This window comes from Rattus norvegicus, chromosome 6 (assembly GCF_036323735.1).
Source record: "Rattus norvegicus strain BN/NHsdMcwi chromosome 6, GRCr8, whole genome shotgun sequence".
NCBI classification, from domain to species: Eukaryota; Metazoa; Chordata; class Mammalia; order Rodentia; family Muridae; genus Rattus; species Rattus norvegicus.
The window spans coordinates 15,973,964-15,992,804 of record NC_086024.1 but is presented as its reverse complement, the minus strand read 5'-3'; the positions used below and the strand labels follow the sequence as shown (position 1 = coordinate 15,992,804).

Here is an 18,841-nt window from a genome sequence, read left to right as displayed (position 1 = left end):
ACAAAAAACAAACACACTACCCAAAAGGATTATTTTACCTGTTTAATATTTCAGTGAGTTTCACAAAACCTGTATAAGCCAGTTCAAATGCTCCTCTGTGTCTGGACTGCAAAAGGTGCTGTTTAAAGTATTCTCCTATTTCTTTAACCTTTAAAAAAAATGAAAAACATTAAATTTATGCATAATTTATAGACTCATTAATATATATTAGCAATATAATTGAGAACGAATGCTCTGGTATCCATTTAACATTGACTTACTATGTAACAAATCATGTTTTAAATTCGTGACACAGTCGACTCAGGTAGGGCTAGCTGGCCTTAAACTATGCAAAAACAAAGAATAACCCTAAACTCTTGTTTCTCACACCCGAGGTGGGGATTATAAATTTGTGCTACCACACTTGCCTTAAGCCTTTTTTAAAAAAGTATCTCATTTAATATTATACCATCACTACAATGTATTTATATCTTTATTTAACATATTATACATAATATATAATAATGTTATTAATAAATACTATTGTTACATGTAGTCCACAATGGGAAAACTTAGGCACAGAAGCTACGTAACTTAATCTAAGGTCACACACCAAGTAAACAGGACAGGAAAGCATGCAGTGACCCATCTTTAATTGCTACACTGAACTGCCTTCCTATGCCAGACTTGCAAATGTCATAATACAGTCTTTTAGCTCATGTCACTCAACAGCATCATAAAATCACAAAAAGTAGCAAACTCACATACATCACTCTGAGATCATTATGTTTATTCTTCAAATATTTTGTAATTATTGTGGTAAAATATACATAAGAAATTTACCATTTCGCCCATTTTACAGCTTATGGTTCAGTGATGGGAAGCGCAGTCACACTGCTGAGCACCTGCTAACACTATCTGTGCAAAGAGCTCCCCATCAAACTGAGACGCCGCATCCTAGAGGCTACAAGTGAGGCTTAGTAAAAGGCATCGTCAAAGTCAATGAGGCACTTTTAAGTCAAACCATGGACTCTGCCAAAATGTCACGCTATCAATTCTCAACATACTGTCCTTCGCTAGGTAAGATGAAACACAAAGCACACTAATTAATTTGAAAGAAAACAACTGAGAATTACCTGTGCCTGCTGTTCTGAACAAGAAGAAATTCTGAGCCCAACTGGGTTGCTTACCCAGAAACTTGTTCACCTCAGTGGTGATTGGGTTAGTGTTCTGAATACATTAAGTCATACCACAGGTCTGCACTCTAGGCTGACTCTATGCCACAGTTCTCTGTACCCAGATCCTGCCCGGAGAGAACTGGTTTCCCAGGAAAGACACATCTGAGAGCACAGGTAGGATGACAACGTCTGCTCAAAGGGAACCACCTGGCACCCTCAGGACACAGGAACCAAGGAGCAGTCTGGGACAGGATCCTTCCAGTTTCTGTCTGTGCCCAGAGCTGACCCTGTGCCATAGCTCTCAGTAAGCAAATCACACTGGGAGGGAGCTGGTCTCCCAGAAGTTCTGACAAACAGGCTTACAGGAGTGTCAAGCCACTGCCAGAGACAGCAAGACCAGCTAACACCAGAGAGAACTAGATGTCGAGAGGCAAGAGCAAGACCCTAAGCAACAGAAACCAAGGCCACTTGGCATCGTCAGAGCCCAGCTGTGCTGCCACAGTAGGTCCTGGACACCCCAACACACTGGAAAAGCAAGATTCTGATTTAAAATCACATCTCATGAGGACTTTAAGAAGGACACAAGTAACTCCCTTAAAGGAATATAGGACAACACAGGTAAACAGGTAGGAACGCTTAAAGAGGAAACATAAAAAATCATTAAAGAATTCAGGTGAAAGAATTGAACAAAACCATCCAAGAACTAAAAATGGAAATAGAAACAATAAAGAAATCACGAATGGAGACAACCCTGGAGATAGAAAACCAAAGGAAGAGACAAGGAGCTGTAGATACAAGCATCACCGACAGAATACAAGAGATAGAAGAGAGAATCTCAGGAGCAGAAGATACCATAGAAAACATTGACACAACAGTTAAAGAAAATAGAAAACGCAAAAAGATCTGTGCCCAAAACACACAGGAAATCCAGGACACAATGAGAAGATCACACCTAAGGATAATAGGTATAGAAGAGAGTGAAGACTCCCAACTTAAAGGGCCAGTAAATATCTTCAACAAAATTATAGGAGAAAATTTCCCTAACCTAAAGAAAGAGATGCCCATGAAAATTCAAGAAGCCTACAGATAGATTGGACCAGAAAAGAAATTCCTCCCATCACATAATAATCAAAACACCAAATGCACAAAATAAAGAATATTAAAAGCAGTAAGGGAAAAAGGTCAAGTGACATATAAAGGCAGACCTATCAGAATTGTACCAGACTTCTCACCAGAGACTATGAAAGCCGGAAGATCCTAGACTGATGTCATACAGACCCTAAGAGAATAAAAATGCCAGCCCAGGTTACTGTATCCTGCAAAACTCTCCATTACCATAGATGGAAAAACCAGGATAGTTCATGGCAAAACCAAATTTACACAATATCTTTCCACAAATCCATCCCTACAAAAAATAATGGATAGAAAACTCCAACGAAAGGAGGGAAACTACACCCTAGAAAAAGGAAGAAAGTAATCTCCTTGCAATTAACCCAAAAGAAGAGAGCCACACAACCATAATTCCAACTCTAACAATAAAAGTAACAGGAAACAACAATCACTATTCCGTAATACCTCTTAACATCAATGGACTCAATTCCCCAATAAAAGGACACAGACTAACAGACTGGATACCTAAAGAGGACCCAGCATTTTGCTGCATACAAGGAATGCACCTCAGTGACACAGACACTGCCTCAGAGTAAAAGGCTGGAAAACAATTTTCCAAATGGTCCCAAGAAACAAGCTGGAGTAGCCATTCTAATATCAAATAAAATAAATAGACTTTCAAGCAAAAGTTATCAAAAAAAGATAAGGAAGGACACTTCATATACATCAAAGGAAAAATTCACCAAGATGAACTCTCAATTCAGCGTATCTATACTCCAAATAGAAGGGCGCCTACATTGCTAAAAGAAACTTTAGTAAATCTGAAAGAACAGATTACACCTCACACAATAATAGTGGTAGACATAAACACCCCACTCTCAACAATGGACAGAATATGAAAACAGAAACGAAACAGAGACATAGAGAAACTAACAGAAGTTATGAACAGGCTGGGGATTTAGCTCAGTGGTAGAGCGCTTACCTAGGAAGCGCAAGGCCCTGGGTTCGGTCCCCAGCTCCGAAAAAAAGAACCAAAAAAAAAAAAAAAAAAAGAAGTTATGAACAAAATGGACTTAACAGATATTTATATTTCATCCTAAAACAAAAGAATATACCTTCTTCTCAGCACTTCATGGTACCTTCTGCATAACTGACCATATAATCAGTCAAAAAACAGGACTCAACAGATACAGAAAGATAGAAATAATTCCATGTGTCCTATCAGACCATCACGGGCTAAAGCTGGTCTTCAATAACAATAAGGAAAGAACGCCCACATATACATGGAAGTTGAACAATGCTCTACTCAACGATAACCTGGTCATGGAAGTTGAATAACGCTCTACTCAATGATAACCTGGTCAAGGAAGAAATAAAAAAAGAAATTAAAGACTTCTTAGAATTAATGAAAATGAAGGTACAACATACCCAAACTTATGGGACAAAATGAAAGCTGTGCTAAGAGGAAAACTCATAGCTCTGAGTGCCTGCAGAAAGAAACAGGAGAGAACATATATCAGCAGCTTGACAGCACACCTAAAAGCTCTAGAACAAAAAGAAGCAAACACACCCAGGAGGAGCAAAAGGCAGGAAATAATCAAACTCACAGCTGAAATCAACCAAGTAGAAACAAAAAGGACTATACAAAGAATCAACAGAACCAAAAGCTGGTTCTTTGAGAAAAATCAACAAGATAGATAAACCCTTAGCCAGACTAATGAGAGGACACAGAGAGTGTGTCCAAATTAACAAAACCAGAAATGAAAAGGGAGACATAACAACAGAGCCAGAGGAAATTCAAAAAAATCATCAGATCCTACTACAAAAGCCTATATTCAACAAAACTTGAAAATCTGGAGGAAATGGACAATTTCCTAGACAGACACCATGTACTGAAGTTAAATCAGAAACAAATAAACCATTTAAACAACCCCATAACTCCTACAGAAATAGAAGCAGCCATTAAAAGTCTCCCAACCAAAAAGAGCCCAGGTCCAGATGGGTTCAGTGCAGAATTCTATCAGACCTTCATAGAAGATCTCATACCAATACTATCCAAACTATTCCATGAAATTGAAACAGATGGAGCGCTACTGAATTCCTTCTATGAAAACACAATTACTCTTATACCTAAACCACACAAAGACCCAACAAAGAAAGAAAACTTTAGACCAATTTCCCTTATGAATATCGACGCAAAGATACTCAATAAAATTCTGGCAAACCGAATCCAAGAGCACATCAAAACAATCATCCATCAGGATCAAGTAGGCTTAATTCCAGGGATGCAGGTATGGTTTAATATATGGAAAACCATCAACGTAATCCACTATATAAACAAACTGAAAGATTAAAAAACATATGATCATTTCATTAGATGCTGAGAAAGCATTTGACAAAATTCAACACCCCTTCATGATAAAAGTCCTGGAAAGAACAGGAATTCAAGGCCCATACCTAAACATAGTAAAAGCCATATACAGCAAACCAGTAGCTAATATTAAACTAAACGGAGAGAAACTTGAAGCAATCCCACTAAAATCAGGGACTAGACAAGGCTGCCCACTCTCTCCCTACTTATTCAATATAGTTCTTGAAGTTCTAGCCAGAGCAATCAGACAACAAAAGGAGGTCAAGGGGATACAGATCGGAAAAGAAGAAGTCAAAATATTACTATTTGCAGATGATATGATTGAATAATTAAGTGATCCCAAAAGTTCCACCAGAGAACTACTAAACCTGATAAATACCTTCAGTAAAGTAGCTGGGTATAAAATTAACTCAAATAAACCGTAGCCTTCCTCTACACAAAAGAGAAACAAGCCGAGAAAGAAATTATGGAAATGACACCCTTCATAATAGTCCCAAATAATATAAAATACCTTGGTGTGACTTTAACCAAGCAAATGAAAGATCTGTATGATAAGAACTTCAAGCCTCTGAAGAAAGAAATTGAAGAAGACTCAGAAGATGGAAAGATTTCCCATGCTCATGGATTGGCAGGATTAATATAGTAAAAATGGCCATTTTACCAAACGTGATCTACAGATTCAATGCAATCCCCATCAAAATTCCATCCCAAGTCTTCATAGAGTTAGACAGAATAATTTGCAAATTCATCTGGAATAACAAAAAACCCAGGATAGCTAAAACTATCCTCCACAATAAAAGGACTTGTGGGGGAATCACTATCCCTGAACTCAAGCAGTATTACAGAGCAATAGTGATAAAAACTGTATGGTATTGGTACACAGACAGGCAGATAGATCAGTCGAATAGAATTGAAGACCCAGAAATGAACCCACACACCTATGGTCACTTGATTTTTGACAAAGGAGCCAAAACCATCCAATGGAAAAAAAAAACATTTTCAGCAAATGGTGCTGGTTCAACTGGGAGCCAGCATGTAAAAGAATGCAGATCTATCCATTCTTATCACTCTGTACAAAGCTTAAGTCCAAGTGGATCAAAGACCACCACATCAAACCAGATACACTCAAACTAATAGAAGAAAAAGTGGAGAAGAATCTCGAACACATGGACACTGGAGAAAATTTCCTGAACAAAACACCAATGGCTCATGCTCTAAGATCAAGAATTGACAAGTGGGATCTCATAAAACTGCAAAGCTTCTGTAAGGCAAAGGACACTGTGGTTAGGACAAAACGGCAACCAACAGATTGGGGAAAAGATCTTTACCAATCCTACAACTGATAGAGGGCTTATATACAAAATATACAAAGAACTCACGAAGTTAGACCTCAGGGAGACAAATAACCCTATTAAAAAATGGGGTTCAGAGCTAAACAAAGAATTCACAGCCAAGGAATGCCAAATCGCTGAGAAGCACCTTAAGAAATGTTCAACATCTTTAGTCATGCAAATCAAAACAACCCTGAGATTTCACTTCACACCAGTCAGAATGGCTAAGATCAAAAACTCTGGTGACAGCAAATGCTGGCGAGGATGTGGAGAAAGAGGAACACTCCTCCTCCTCCATTGTTGGTAGGATTGCAGACTGGTACAACCATTCTGGAAATCAGTCTGGAGGTTCCTCAGAAAATTGGACATTGAACTACCTGAAGATCCAGCTATACCACTCCTGGGCATATACCCAAATGATGCTCCAACATATAACAAAGGCACATGCTCCACTATGTTCATAGCAGCCTTATTTATAATAGCCAGAAGCTGGAAAGAACCCAGATGCCCTTCAACAGAGGAATGGATAGAGAAAATGTGGTACATTTACATAATGGAGTACTACTCAGCTATTAAAAAACAATGACTTCCTAAAATTAATTCTTAGGCAAATGGACAGAATTAGAAAATATCGTCCTGAGTGAGGTAACTCAATCACAAAAGAACACACATGGTACGTATTCACTGATAAGTGGATATTAGCCCAAAAGCTTGAATTACCCAAGATACAATCCACAGACCACAGGAAGCTCAAGAAGATGGATGACCAAAGCATGGATGCTTCAGTCCTTCTTAGAAGGAGGAACAAAAATACTCACAGGAGGCAATATTGAGACAAAGTGTGGAGCAGAGACTTAAGGAAAGGCCATCCAGAGAGTGCCCCACCTGGGGATCCATCTCATATAAAGCTACTAAATCCAGGAAATATTGTAGATGCCAAGAAGTACATGCTGACAAGAGCCTGATATAGCTGTCTCCTGAGAGGCTCGGCGAATCTGACAAATACAGAGGCGAATTCTCGCAGTCAACTATTGAACTGAGAACAGGGTCCCCAGTGGAGGAGTTAGAGAAAGGACTGATGGAGCTGAAGTGGTTTGTAAACCCATAAGAACAACAACAATATCAACCAACTAGACGCTCCAGAGCTCCGAGGGACTTAACCACCATCCCAAGCGTACACAGGAATGGACCTATGTGTCCATCTATCTGCATATGTATCACAGGATGATGGCCTTGTAGGACATCAATGGGATGTAGGCCCTTGGTCCTGTCAAGGCTCAATGCCCCAGTGTAGGGGAATGTCAGGGCAGGGAAATGGGAAGAAGTAGGAAGGGGGGCAGTCTTATAGAAGCAGGGGGAAGGGAGATCAGATAGCGGGTTTCTGGAGGGGAAACCAGGAAAGGGGATAACATTTGAAATGTAAATTAAAACATACCCAATAAAAGAAAAAAAGGGAAAAAGTAAAACAAACAAAACCAAAAAAAAAAAAAAAACCCAAAAACCCCAGATATACCAGAGTGAGCAGTTTCATTGTCTTCCTCTGTAAGACAATGTAATGGCACTTACCTCATAAGTGTTTGTGTTTAAATGAGTTAAAGGCCAAGTTCAGAACAGACCAATTATCTTTAACCTAATTCAGTTCAATATGAGCTGTCTGTTGTAAAGAGAGGGTGTTTGTTATGAAGAGTGTACTCCGTGTGTGTCTGTTATGAGGAGTGATTGGCAGAGAGAATCAGAGACCAACAAAGCAGCACTTGATGAATTTTTAAAAACTATTTCAGACAAAACAAAAACCAGTCTTTTCCCTAAAATGGGGTACAGATATTGTGACATATTTCAATAAAAACAAACTCTGCTCACAAAGGATCTGAGGACTTGCAGAAGCCCACTGTCTTCTCCTTAAGCAGACTTGACTTTTCCATTGCTTCTTTATGCTAACTCCCTTCAAAGAGTGTCAATAACAGCACGTAATGGAACTAAAGCATTCAGGAGTTTCCTGGTGAGTGGTCTATTCCAGAAGACACTCCACCCTACGTAATCCTAACCACAGGAATCAAAACAATACTCTCAGGACAAGAGTGATTTGTAGACAATTTTTCTTCATATTTAATCTCTGAGCAAATGTGAATTTTTACCCTTGCTGACTATATAAAATTATTGTCAACTGTTGTTTTGTTTTTTTGACATCCTGTCCAGTGCTTTTCTGCTTACTCCTGGAGCAGATGAAGAATGTGAAAAGAAGACATGTGACCTTTGTAGGCTTTCGTAGAGAGAATTAATATGCTGGGTAGTAATGATGGCTGCATAAGACAGAAGAGAGTTCATGCTCACATCTCACACAGGTATGCATGCTTAGGTAGAACAAGAGAGGAGAACAATTAGTATGTCATGAGGCTACAATAAACAAGTAAATGTTTACGAGTAGCTGCTATGGACCAGATCCGCTGCTTTCTAATCCACAGGTTAGGGTCGGCAGACCCAGATGAATGACTGAGAGGCTTTAGACTAGGCAACAGGGAAAGCTGGGCATGGCAGGAGGGATGATCCAATTCTTAAAGGTGGTAAAGTGAGCAAGCAGCTGGACAGAAGTGTCCTGCTGACACCCTCTCAGGAGAACCAGACTACCAAGAACAGAGGTGACACAGAGCATCAGAAAGCAGGTAACAATGGTAAGAAAGAGTCAGGAACAGAACTTTTTAAAAAGAAGTTTCAGGGGTGGGGTGGGGGGGTTCAAATTTATTCATTTGCTTGTTATGTATATCTGTGGGGTGCCTATGGCGATCAGAGGACAGACTGTGGGAGTCCATTCTCTCCTTCCACTACATGGGTCCCAGGGATCAACCCTGGCAGAAAGGACTGAGCCCAAAACTTCTCAATTTAATTTTTAAAATGAAAAAGTAGTCTGAAAATACGATTGTTTCACTAGAGTTTCTGAAGGTCAAAAGTTTTCTTTTTCAGATTTTTTTAACAAACTTTTAACATAGAAAATAGATTCTCCCGGAATATTTTATCGTTATTTTTAATTGAGCCAGGATCTCATTCTATAGTTCAGGCTGGCTCAAAACTCACTACATAGCTGAGGCTGGCCTTGAATGATCCTCCTGCCTCACCCTCCAGGTACTAGGACTACAGGCACAAGCCAGCACACACAGGTCTCAGGTATTGTGAAGGAAACCAAGGGTGAAGTAGAAAGAAAAACTGATTCTAATCTTAAAATTAAACATGGCACTGCCCTTTAAATTTAACATATCCTATTTCTGATTTTTTATAAAACTCTAAAGCAAGTTGGTATGTTTTACAGATTTATAAGTCACAAATCCACAGGGGAAAACAGCGACTTGCTATGTCTTCAGGCATCCATAGCTTACCATCACATAAATTAGCAGTCTATAAATGCCTACTTTTGGTTTTACATTATACCATAAAATAGTAACCCTTAATTTAAATTCTGAGTTTAAAACAGAACCATTTCTTGTAATGTTGGTATTATCTACAACCGGAAGACTCTAACTCCATTCTGTTTACATGGATGCTCCACCGAATTTTAAATCCTGATAAAATAACTGTGTCTGAAACCATCCTTTTCCATTATAACGATTGTTTACTAACAATGAGAGTTTCTTCAAAATCTAAACATTGTTCCTCTAAATTAATAAAGGTTTATTTTTCTCCCTGTAGCAAATTCTCAACATATACCATTTTAACTGTTACCCTTCAGGCCTGCGTTTTCCAAGTGAATCACTGCTCAGTTTCATAGCTCAGCTCTGAGATCAGAAACCCACAAATGAGCCTTCTTTATGCTCCCGCAACACCCATGGACTAAGGCAGTCAATAAGTAGGCGACTAAATAATGTGGTTTCATCTAAAGTTCACTGCAATCCTTAGAAGTCAAAACCTCTACTCAATATACCTGTCTATAATTTCTAAAATCTAAATATAAACAAAATAAAGCAGGCAATTCCTTTGTGACTTATGAATACTAATGAGTGTAAGTAAATTCCATTTGTAATCCATAACAAAAAAATTTAAATGACACAACAGAGGAAATGTATCAAGCCAATTAAGACCTCTGATCACCCAAGCATCAATAGAATCTAAAGCAGACATTTTCTACTAGTTGGGAATGTTTATTCACATGGTTATTGTGGGAACAATTACTAGAGAGTGTGAGGTAAGCAAGTATGAAAACTTACCCAAGAGCCTGTTTTTAGAAATATTAGGTAAAGTCTACAAAGAAATTGATATTCAGCACAGAAGCTGTTTTAAAAACCAGTAGGCATTTAAAAATCAGTATCAGTCATCACACTGGAAAGAGGGCCAACAAAATACCAAGCAAAGTCTATCCACAAAGCATCAAGCTAGAAACCTAGACACACACCCGTAAGTCAGGAGACAGTAAGATAAGCTTGTGTGCACTGCTCACTCTTGAAGGGTCTCAGCTTACAGCCCTCAAAGCAGGTTTATCTATGCCAGAGTACAAGATACTACAAAAGAGCACTTCACTGTGTGATTACAGAGCAGGGGGAAAGCCAGACAGGCCACCAGGTGAACAATGTCCTCCTGAATAAGCTGGGCAGGCATACTGCTTCACTAGAAATGCTCTACGGGAAGGATCAGGTACTAGAAATGCCAGCAGAAAGTTATCTTTCATTGGTCTTTCATTCCTTGAGAAAACTGGCTTGGGTAATGGAAAGGGAAGAAAATCAACTTAAAGAAAACCTAAACAAGGCACTCAGAACAAGAAGGCATTGTGCCATGTGAACCCGTGAGGAAAGGAGAGACCTGGGTCCCTGTCAGAGGGAGGCCAGAACTTAGCTTTGTGATGTTTGTCGAACCAGGTAATGAGTCCATTTCCTCTTATCTAAGGGAGCTAGGGAGTATCCCAGCAATGCTCCTTCAATGAACCAAGCATTGAAAAATCAGAATTAAAAACACCAGCTCTCCTCTCCATATAGCAGCAAAGTCCCAAAATTATCATCCTCCCTTCTGTCAGCTGCTGTAAATCATACTCGTGTATGTGCTATTTGTATGACCAGTCCTTAACAAAGACCAGAAAATCAGGGTGATCTGGGTGAGAAAAGTAACAGGCCTACAGGACTTAAGAGTGAAAGGGGAAAGAGGAGCCTCAGGCTGTCAGTGTCTTAGCTTTACAGAGGGAAGTCTGCTAGGCTCACACTCACCTGCGCGGTGAACTCTCAAACTGGTGGGTTTTGTCAGCAGGTACAGCAAATATAGCTTAGCCAGGTGACTATGTCCTTGGAAGTATGGAGTTACCTTAGGTATGCCAGTCACCCTGATGCAAACTAATGTTCTCTGTCATTTCCATTTTTAATTCCTAACAGTATTAAGTATATGGGACTACTTTTTATTTATACAAGCAGAATTTAGAGCCTGCTGTCATTTGAGCACTCGGAAGGCCAGCCTGGGCTACATAGTAAATCCTTGTCTCCAAAACAACGAAGAGCAGTGAGGAGCACTTGCTCCTCTTGTCAGAGGGCCCACGGGTTCAGGTCCCAGTATCCACATGGTGGCTCACAACCATCTGGAATTCCAGTTTCAGGGGACTTGGTGCCCTCTTCTGGCCTCCACAGGCACTGGGCACACTTCTGATGCATATCTATATGCAAGCAAACACCCATAAAACAAACAAATCTGAAATATTTAAATTAAAAAAAAACTTTATGAAAAGAAGTAACTTTACGTTTAGAAAAGCAGAAGTCGCTAAGGCATTGGTTGAAAAGCCAGCAAAATCAAGAATAAAGTTTTCCACAGAGAAGAGTTTCTGTTAGCACACAGCAATTACACACACCCCACGTTTCCCCATTCTGCTACATGAGAGGCTGTCATGTAAACAGCACACTGGGAGACGGGCGCTCATCAGACAGCGAGTGCTGCTTTTATGCTGGAGGGCAAGAGTCTGTTCATTGATGCAAACAGTCACTGAAGAATTCTTTAGTTCATAAGTCTGTGTATTTTCTATTTTTATTTTCTTTAAAAAGTGTTCTTTTACATTAGTTCTCAATTTTAACTTGGTTATTCCACATAATTTCATTACAATATATAAACTCTGGGTGTAGTGGGAAGGGAGTCAAGTCAAAATAATCTTCAGAGAAGTTTCAAGCTTCTCTCATATATAATAAAGAGCAAAATACATTTTCTTTAATCTGTCCTTGAAAAGAGAAGTTGACGAGTCAAAGGCTTTAGCATGTGTTTATTTCGTAACAAGATGGGGGATTCACACCAGTGAAATAGCTGATCATAACTGGATTCTTCAGCAAGAAGCAGGCACTGGCCCTTTAGCCAGCTGGAGTAATGGCTCCGAGTAATGCTGGGACACCAAGGCCTATTTGATCTGGAAGAGACTGAGGAACATGCCGCCCACAATGTGCTGCTTGCCTTTGCCTTGTGCTCTTCCAAATCCTTGCAACATCACTGGCCCAGCTGTTAGCCAGATGTAAGACATGAGCCAGAGTGTGAGAATAAAAACATTAGCATGATCTCCATGGTGCTGGTCATGTGGTCATTGTAGGGATAGTCAGCATTAGCATACTACAGTATTTGTTTTGTCCTTGAATGTTCTAATACCCTAGGGGGGAATTACCTTTATTTGAAAAGGTTAGAAATATAAGTACATACTATATGTCTTTGCTGGGAAACTGTGGGAAGTGGGTTTGTTGAAACCATATGGAAAGGAAGAAGGAATCAATTAAAAACAGAAATCTAATAAATCTAAAATATTTCCAAATGAAATGCTTGTGGTAAGCTAATTTCTTGTAAACACTGAGCTCTATCCCTTGAACAATCCCAGATGGTGAGCTAACGTTGTGGTCTTAAATGAAAGTCAGCCAAAAACACTAAAGTGACTACAACTTTATTACTGAAGTAGTAGGAAACACAAGAGCCATGATCAGCTAATGTTACTTTTCATTTCTTTGAAATTTTTAAGAGCCCTGTGGAGTCCTACAAAATAGACAATTTCAGCTAAAATTCAAGTATGTACGTTAAAAGGAAATAAAAATTTAAATATAATGCAGTCAAAAAATGAGGTAAATCTATAGATACTGATGTAAAATATTTCTTAAAAAACATTTTAAAAATAAAATGCAACATCTACTATCCTAAAATCTTCACAAACCTTTCTCTCAGTTGGCATCTGTAAAATATGTAAGGTTTAAACCATTTTTTAAAAGCTGGTCTACAAATGCCAGCGTATGCGTTGGCCACAAACGACACCTGGAAGCTTAATGAGCCACCTTACCTGCTGCACTGTCAGTAACCCAGCAGCAGACTCTGGCACAGGCTGCAGAGGGAGGAGCTGGCAGAGCGTGCCAAGAAGTAAAGCCACTTCCTTCATGCTCCTCCAGCAGCACGTGAGGACCATCTGAGCAGTTACATCACACGCTTTTTCTTCTTTACCTTAAGGAACAAAACAAAATCCATTGCACATGTCAGGTTTCTTAAAGCATGTCAATGCATAATTTCCCCAAGACTGATTGATCTGTTTGAACAAACATATCTGTCATATGTTCTGCTTATTCAGAGAAAACAAAACAAAACACTAACATTTGTAGAGCACATGCTATTGAGCAGGAAGCATGTTTACTTCTTATTACTTTGAAAAAAAATTAAAATGAAACACAGTACTGCCTCAAAACTTAGGACTAGTATTTGAATATTCTCTTTTTTTTTTTTTTCTCGGAGCTGAGGACTGAACCCAGGGCCTTGCGCTTGCTAGGCGAATGCTCTACCACTGAGCTAAATCCCCAACCCCTAGGACTAATATTTGAATGTTACTGAAACAAACTCTCCAACTCTCTGTCACCCATAAAGAGTTACATGGTTGACTATAAAAGAAAGTACTTCTTGTTTACTCTGGTGAGAATGGCTCTTTTACCACTTGAGCAATGGAGAAAACTTTTGTTGTTGTTTCTGGTTTTGCTATTTTGGACACAGGGTCTGTCTCCTTATGTATCCCAGACGACCTCAAACTCATTCACAACCCTCCTCGCCTTGCCTCCTGAGTGTTAGGATTACAGCATGGGCCTCCAGAATTAGAGAGAGGACTTTTTTCTCTTTCCTGATGATTTTATTTACTTACTTTATACCACACATATGAGAATGCTGCTGGAGTTGGCTATTGTGAGCCACTGACATGGGTGCTGGATGGACACTGAACCCAGATCCTTACAAGAGCAATTGCTCTTAACCACTGGGCTGTTTCTCCAGAGCCTGAGACAGAACTTTTAATCAATCAATCTTTTTGTCCTTTTTTCTTTGAATGCATATTGAAAACCAAGCTTTACTTGCTTACTTATCTGTGCACATGTGTGTCTGCTGCTCACAGAAGCCAAAGGCAGGCACTAGATCCCCGGGAAGTAGTTACAGACAGTTGTGAACTAGTGCGTGGGCGCTGGGGCTGCACTCAGACCCTCCAGAAGAGCAGCCAGCGCTCCTAACTGCTGAGCTCTGTCCTCAGCTACAACACAGAACTCTTAAAATTAAACACAGAAAATAACAGCTATCTTTTAAAATATATTTAAGTAACATGGCAAATAAACTGAATGTACTCCTACTTATTCTCTTATCCAGTTTTAGGTATACTTTAGTACTGATATTTAAAAAGTTCTATTCAGGTAAATAAGGAAGTTAACAAAAGTTTATTCTATCTTACTTGATGTTATGAGAAAAGTTTACTAAGCTGAAAGAATAAATGTACTTACAAATAAACACATGGCATGCATAGAATGGCTTATGCACAAAAAGGGGGTGGAGGTAGAACTGGGGAGGAAATGGAACATGGCTTCACTTTAAATTCATATTTCACTGTTACAGTGAAAACATTTTTTGAATTTAAAAAAATACAATTGCAAAGAGTTTTTTGCAAGACAATAACCCCACCTAGTGGAGAACACAGCCACAGGATAAATCATTAATTCCCTCTAGTGATAAACTTTTCAGTGACAACTGATAAAGTAAGTGCAGACTGGAATCCTAGAGGCTTACCTGAGTGAAAATTTGGGCTTCTTTAAAAACCCAGTTGTATTACATTTTTGTTTCAATCCCAGTGTGGGATATGGGGCTGTTTCAGAATGTCCACAGCAGCTGACTAGGATCTGTCTCATGCTCCAGCAGGGGCATGATTTTGCCAGTGGAAGACAGTTTATATTTGGAATTCTGGGGCCTCTTCAGAGGGTGTATAAATGCCAGAGTCCTGAGTGGGGAGGAGGCTGCTGCTCCCCTGTGCCCTGTGCCCTGTGCTGCTGGTGCTACTGCTGGTCTCTGGATTGCTGGTTGGACATCTCCTGATTGTGAACACTGGATTTGCCCCTAGGAACTAAATGCCCTAATCATCAGGAAGTAGTCTAAAGAGATCTATGCCCCTTTCCCCTCTAAGCTTCTTTCTTCTACCAGTGTTGGGTGTGGAAGGGATTGGGGAAGAGAAGGATGGTAGACTTAAGAACCCATTAAAATAGCCAAAATGTACAGTTATACTTGGTATAACACAGAAGCACACATTCTGCTCAGTAATCAGGTTTTCTTTAAAATGATGCTCACTTCAAACATTTCCCAGCAGCCACCAGGCAACAGGAAGCAGGGAGATGGTGATGCTGCCCAAATCCATCACCATGTGTCCCTGCTCTTCCAACAGCCGGGCTGCTAAAGGGTTTTATGCTCAATAGCTTCTTGCAGTATCATCTGTGTTGAAGGAAGGCATACCATTTTCTTGCAAGGTTCTTATAAATTCATTCCAAAACCCAAATTAAAAAGAAAAAACTTTGTTTTCCAAAAATGTTCTGCAAATCTGTACTTTCTTATACTATCAGAAAGCAAAGATGGCTTAGCAGGTAAGAGTGTGAACCACTGGTACCCAAGTCAGGTTTCAAGCATCCACATCAGGCAACTACCTGTAAACTTCATCTCCAAAAGGTTTTGATATCTCTGGCCTCCACAGACACTTGCACTTAGGTGTGTACACATACACATAATCTAAAATAAAACAATTTTTAAAAAAGAAAGTCTGTGCATTTTACATTACTGAAATACTTGTGGTCGGTTGGTGTGCAGTGGTATAGGCTCATTAGCACAACCCTAGCATAGTATGCCTTACAAGGCCCCAACAACACACGCACACATGCGCTCATGCACACACACACGCGCACACACACACACACACACACACACACACACACACCACTAATTACATTATCAATTTCACATATCTTACCTTTGATTTCTGCAGAACTATCAATATTTGAGACACTGGTACTCAAGTCCTCCAAATCAAAGCTATCACATTCTTTCAGTATTTTAGCTTGGCTGAAGTAATCGTTAGTATCCCGTGGTTGAATCTCATTGAGAATGACTTGCAAGCGGCTTGCTGACTCTGAATAAAAGATAAATGTACATGAATTGCCCAGTTCCAAGTCTTGCACAGATTTCCTCAGACTAACTCAAAGTTGCCATAATTTAACAGTGACAATAGGCTGACTCACAAGATGGATAGTGTGAAAGTTACTTACACTAGTTCTTCATAATATTAGTGTAAACTCTTACGATAAGAGTTTACACTGAAGACATGACCAACACACAGCTCAAACACCCACCGCTCAAAGGTTGCCATCACTGTTCTCTGCAGTTATCTAGACACTCAGGTACAGTGCTTAGTCATGAGGCAGAACAGCAGAGCCTGCTTCCCTAGCTCACCACATAAGACACCAACATTGGAAGGTAAAACTGTGTTGTAATAGCTAAAAAAAAAACCCTCAACACCATGTAATCTTTTATAACATAAATGTATAAAGATGTCATATTTAGTTGAGAAAAGCAAAAGACACGGCCTTCTCTGCGTGGTGCCCAGGGCTAAGGCTTTGTGAAATATCTGCTTTACTTGCCAGGCACTCACGGGAAATGAGTAAATTAAAGGTGGCCCTTTGGTCGCTGCTGCATCACCAGTGCCTAGACCAAACCTAGCTCCACAGAGGGTCAAGAAACTAGACTGAATGCGCGGGGTAACGGTGGGTAGTAAGCCACCCAAGCTCTAGTCTTTACAAAGTACCAACAGGTAACAGGTAACATGGAACAAACACAAAAATTTAAGAGGAGGCAAAAGATGACATAAATCTATTCAGACACTGAGGGAAATACACAGGCTCTAACTCTGTCTGTGCACATTGAACCAACATCTTATGCTTGTCTGTTGCTTCTTTGAAAATTTTTCAAAAAAGCAAATTTTAACAGCTAGGAAAATAAAACCCTTGCCACCACCTCACTACAAAGGCCATCAAAAAAACACAGAAATAAAAAGACCAGAAGAGAATTTTAAGAATTTATCATCTATCTATGGCTCTCAGGGAAGACCTTTTTTTACTAGGGGGTTCAGATTATGGCCTATAAAACAGGGAAGTATCAAGAAAAAATATAAAGGCCAAGGAAAAAAGAAAAGACAGAATTAGGAAAAGTCTGTGAGGTAAATAAAGCGCATGAGACCAATTTTTTTTTTTTTTTTTTTTGGTTCTTTTTTTCGGAGCTGGGGACCGAACACCAGGGCCTTGCGCTTCCTAGGCAAGCGCTCTACCACTGAGCTAAATCCCCAACCCCGAGACCAACTTTTTTAAATTTAAAATTGTTATTTTAATTTTTCATGCAATGTATTTTGATCATATTCTTCCCCTCTCCCAAATCTGCCCAGATCTTCCCCATCTACATAAAAATACAACATGAATAATAGTAAGAAAACCTCTCATGCATGCTCTACAAACTCTATCTACATTAGGAAACTGAAACCCCCAAGATCACTCATTCAGAATCACCAGCGCTTGCCTGAGCCAACTACTGGCAAGAAGCCTGTATGTTCCTTATTCCTTAGAACTTTGACCTAAGTAGGAAAACTGAAGTATGAAAATTTGGTATCTAGAATAGCATGGGCCAAAATAATTAGTATCCCCATCATCACCAATTTTCATCACAAAACAAAAAACCAGAATGGTGATGCCCAGGGCTAATGTCTCAGTCCATGTGATGCTAGTTCCATGGAAGGCCAGCTCTTGGGAAGAGCATTAGGACACAGGTTGGACAGCCAGAGTGCCAAACCACTCCAGGACATGGAAGGAGGACACTACAGTATCTAAGGGGGACAGAGCAAAAGGTTAGACTATGTGTCATTCAAATGATATATTATATGATTAGGAAAAAGTAATTTAAATTTTATTAGAAGGAATGCAAGGAAATCTACAGGGAAGGATCTAGAATAATCTAAGAAAAACAAAAATTACCTAGAGAGGGTGAGAAGCTACAAAGAGAAAGGAAAGAGAAGTAGGAGTTTTTCATGTGCACTGGGCACGTGAAGGGGCTGTCAAGCAATCCTAAAGGCCCACCTGCACCTGCAGGAGATGCAGGGCAAGGACACATGCAAAGAGGCAGGGCATGGGGGGAAGAGGCAGAGGAAACTTTAACTATTTCATTCCCTTGATTCCTATCCACTGCTCCTTGTCCATTTCTCATTTCCAGCAAGCCCACCTCACAGATCTGTACACCTGCTCTGAAAACAGTACCTAAAACCCAACTTATTTCATTTATTACCTGGCTCTGGAGCTTGGGGTCATTTTATATACACAGTGTTCGTAAATCTTTTCTTTATCCAACAGATACTGCTTATCCATAATGAGTATGCCATATAATTATATAGCATACTTTGACCATATTCAGCTTACATTGCCCTCTCTTGTCCTCCTCACTCCTACTGATCCCCTTCTTTACCGCAACTAGTACCTTACCTATTTTCGTGTCTCCATCTCTTTGTCCTTTAGGATAACACTAAGTTTGCATGTAGGAAGATGAATGAATTTGTTTAAAGGAACAAAGACCTTACCAGA

General features: G+C 39.6%; 1 protein-coding gene across 11 annotated transcripts in view; it reads right to left on the bottom strand.

Moving 5' to 3' along the window:
• Thada (THADA, armadillo repeat containing) overlaps positions 1–18,841 on the bottom strand; it is a 303,931-nt gene that overhangs the window by 247,719 nt on the left and 37,371 nt on the right. For all 11 annotated transcript variants that reach the window (XR_010052081.1, XR_005505507.2, XM_006239705.5 and 8 more), the window contains 3 exons: positions 16,195–16,353; positions 13,228–13,385; positions 39–148 (listed from right to left, as the gene is read on the bottom strand). Coding sequence is in view for 9 of the 11 variants with exons in the window: in XM_006239705.5 (XP_006239767.1) it covers positions 39–148; positions 13,228–13,385; positions 16,195–16,353 (427 nt within the window). In the remaining 2 variants the exon portion in view is untranslated. The remainder of the gene's footprint in view (positions 1–38; positions 149–13,227; positions 13,386–16,194; positions 16,354–18,841) is intronic.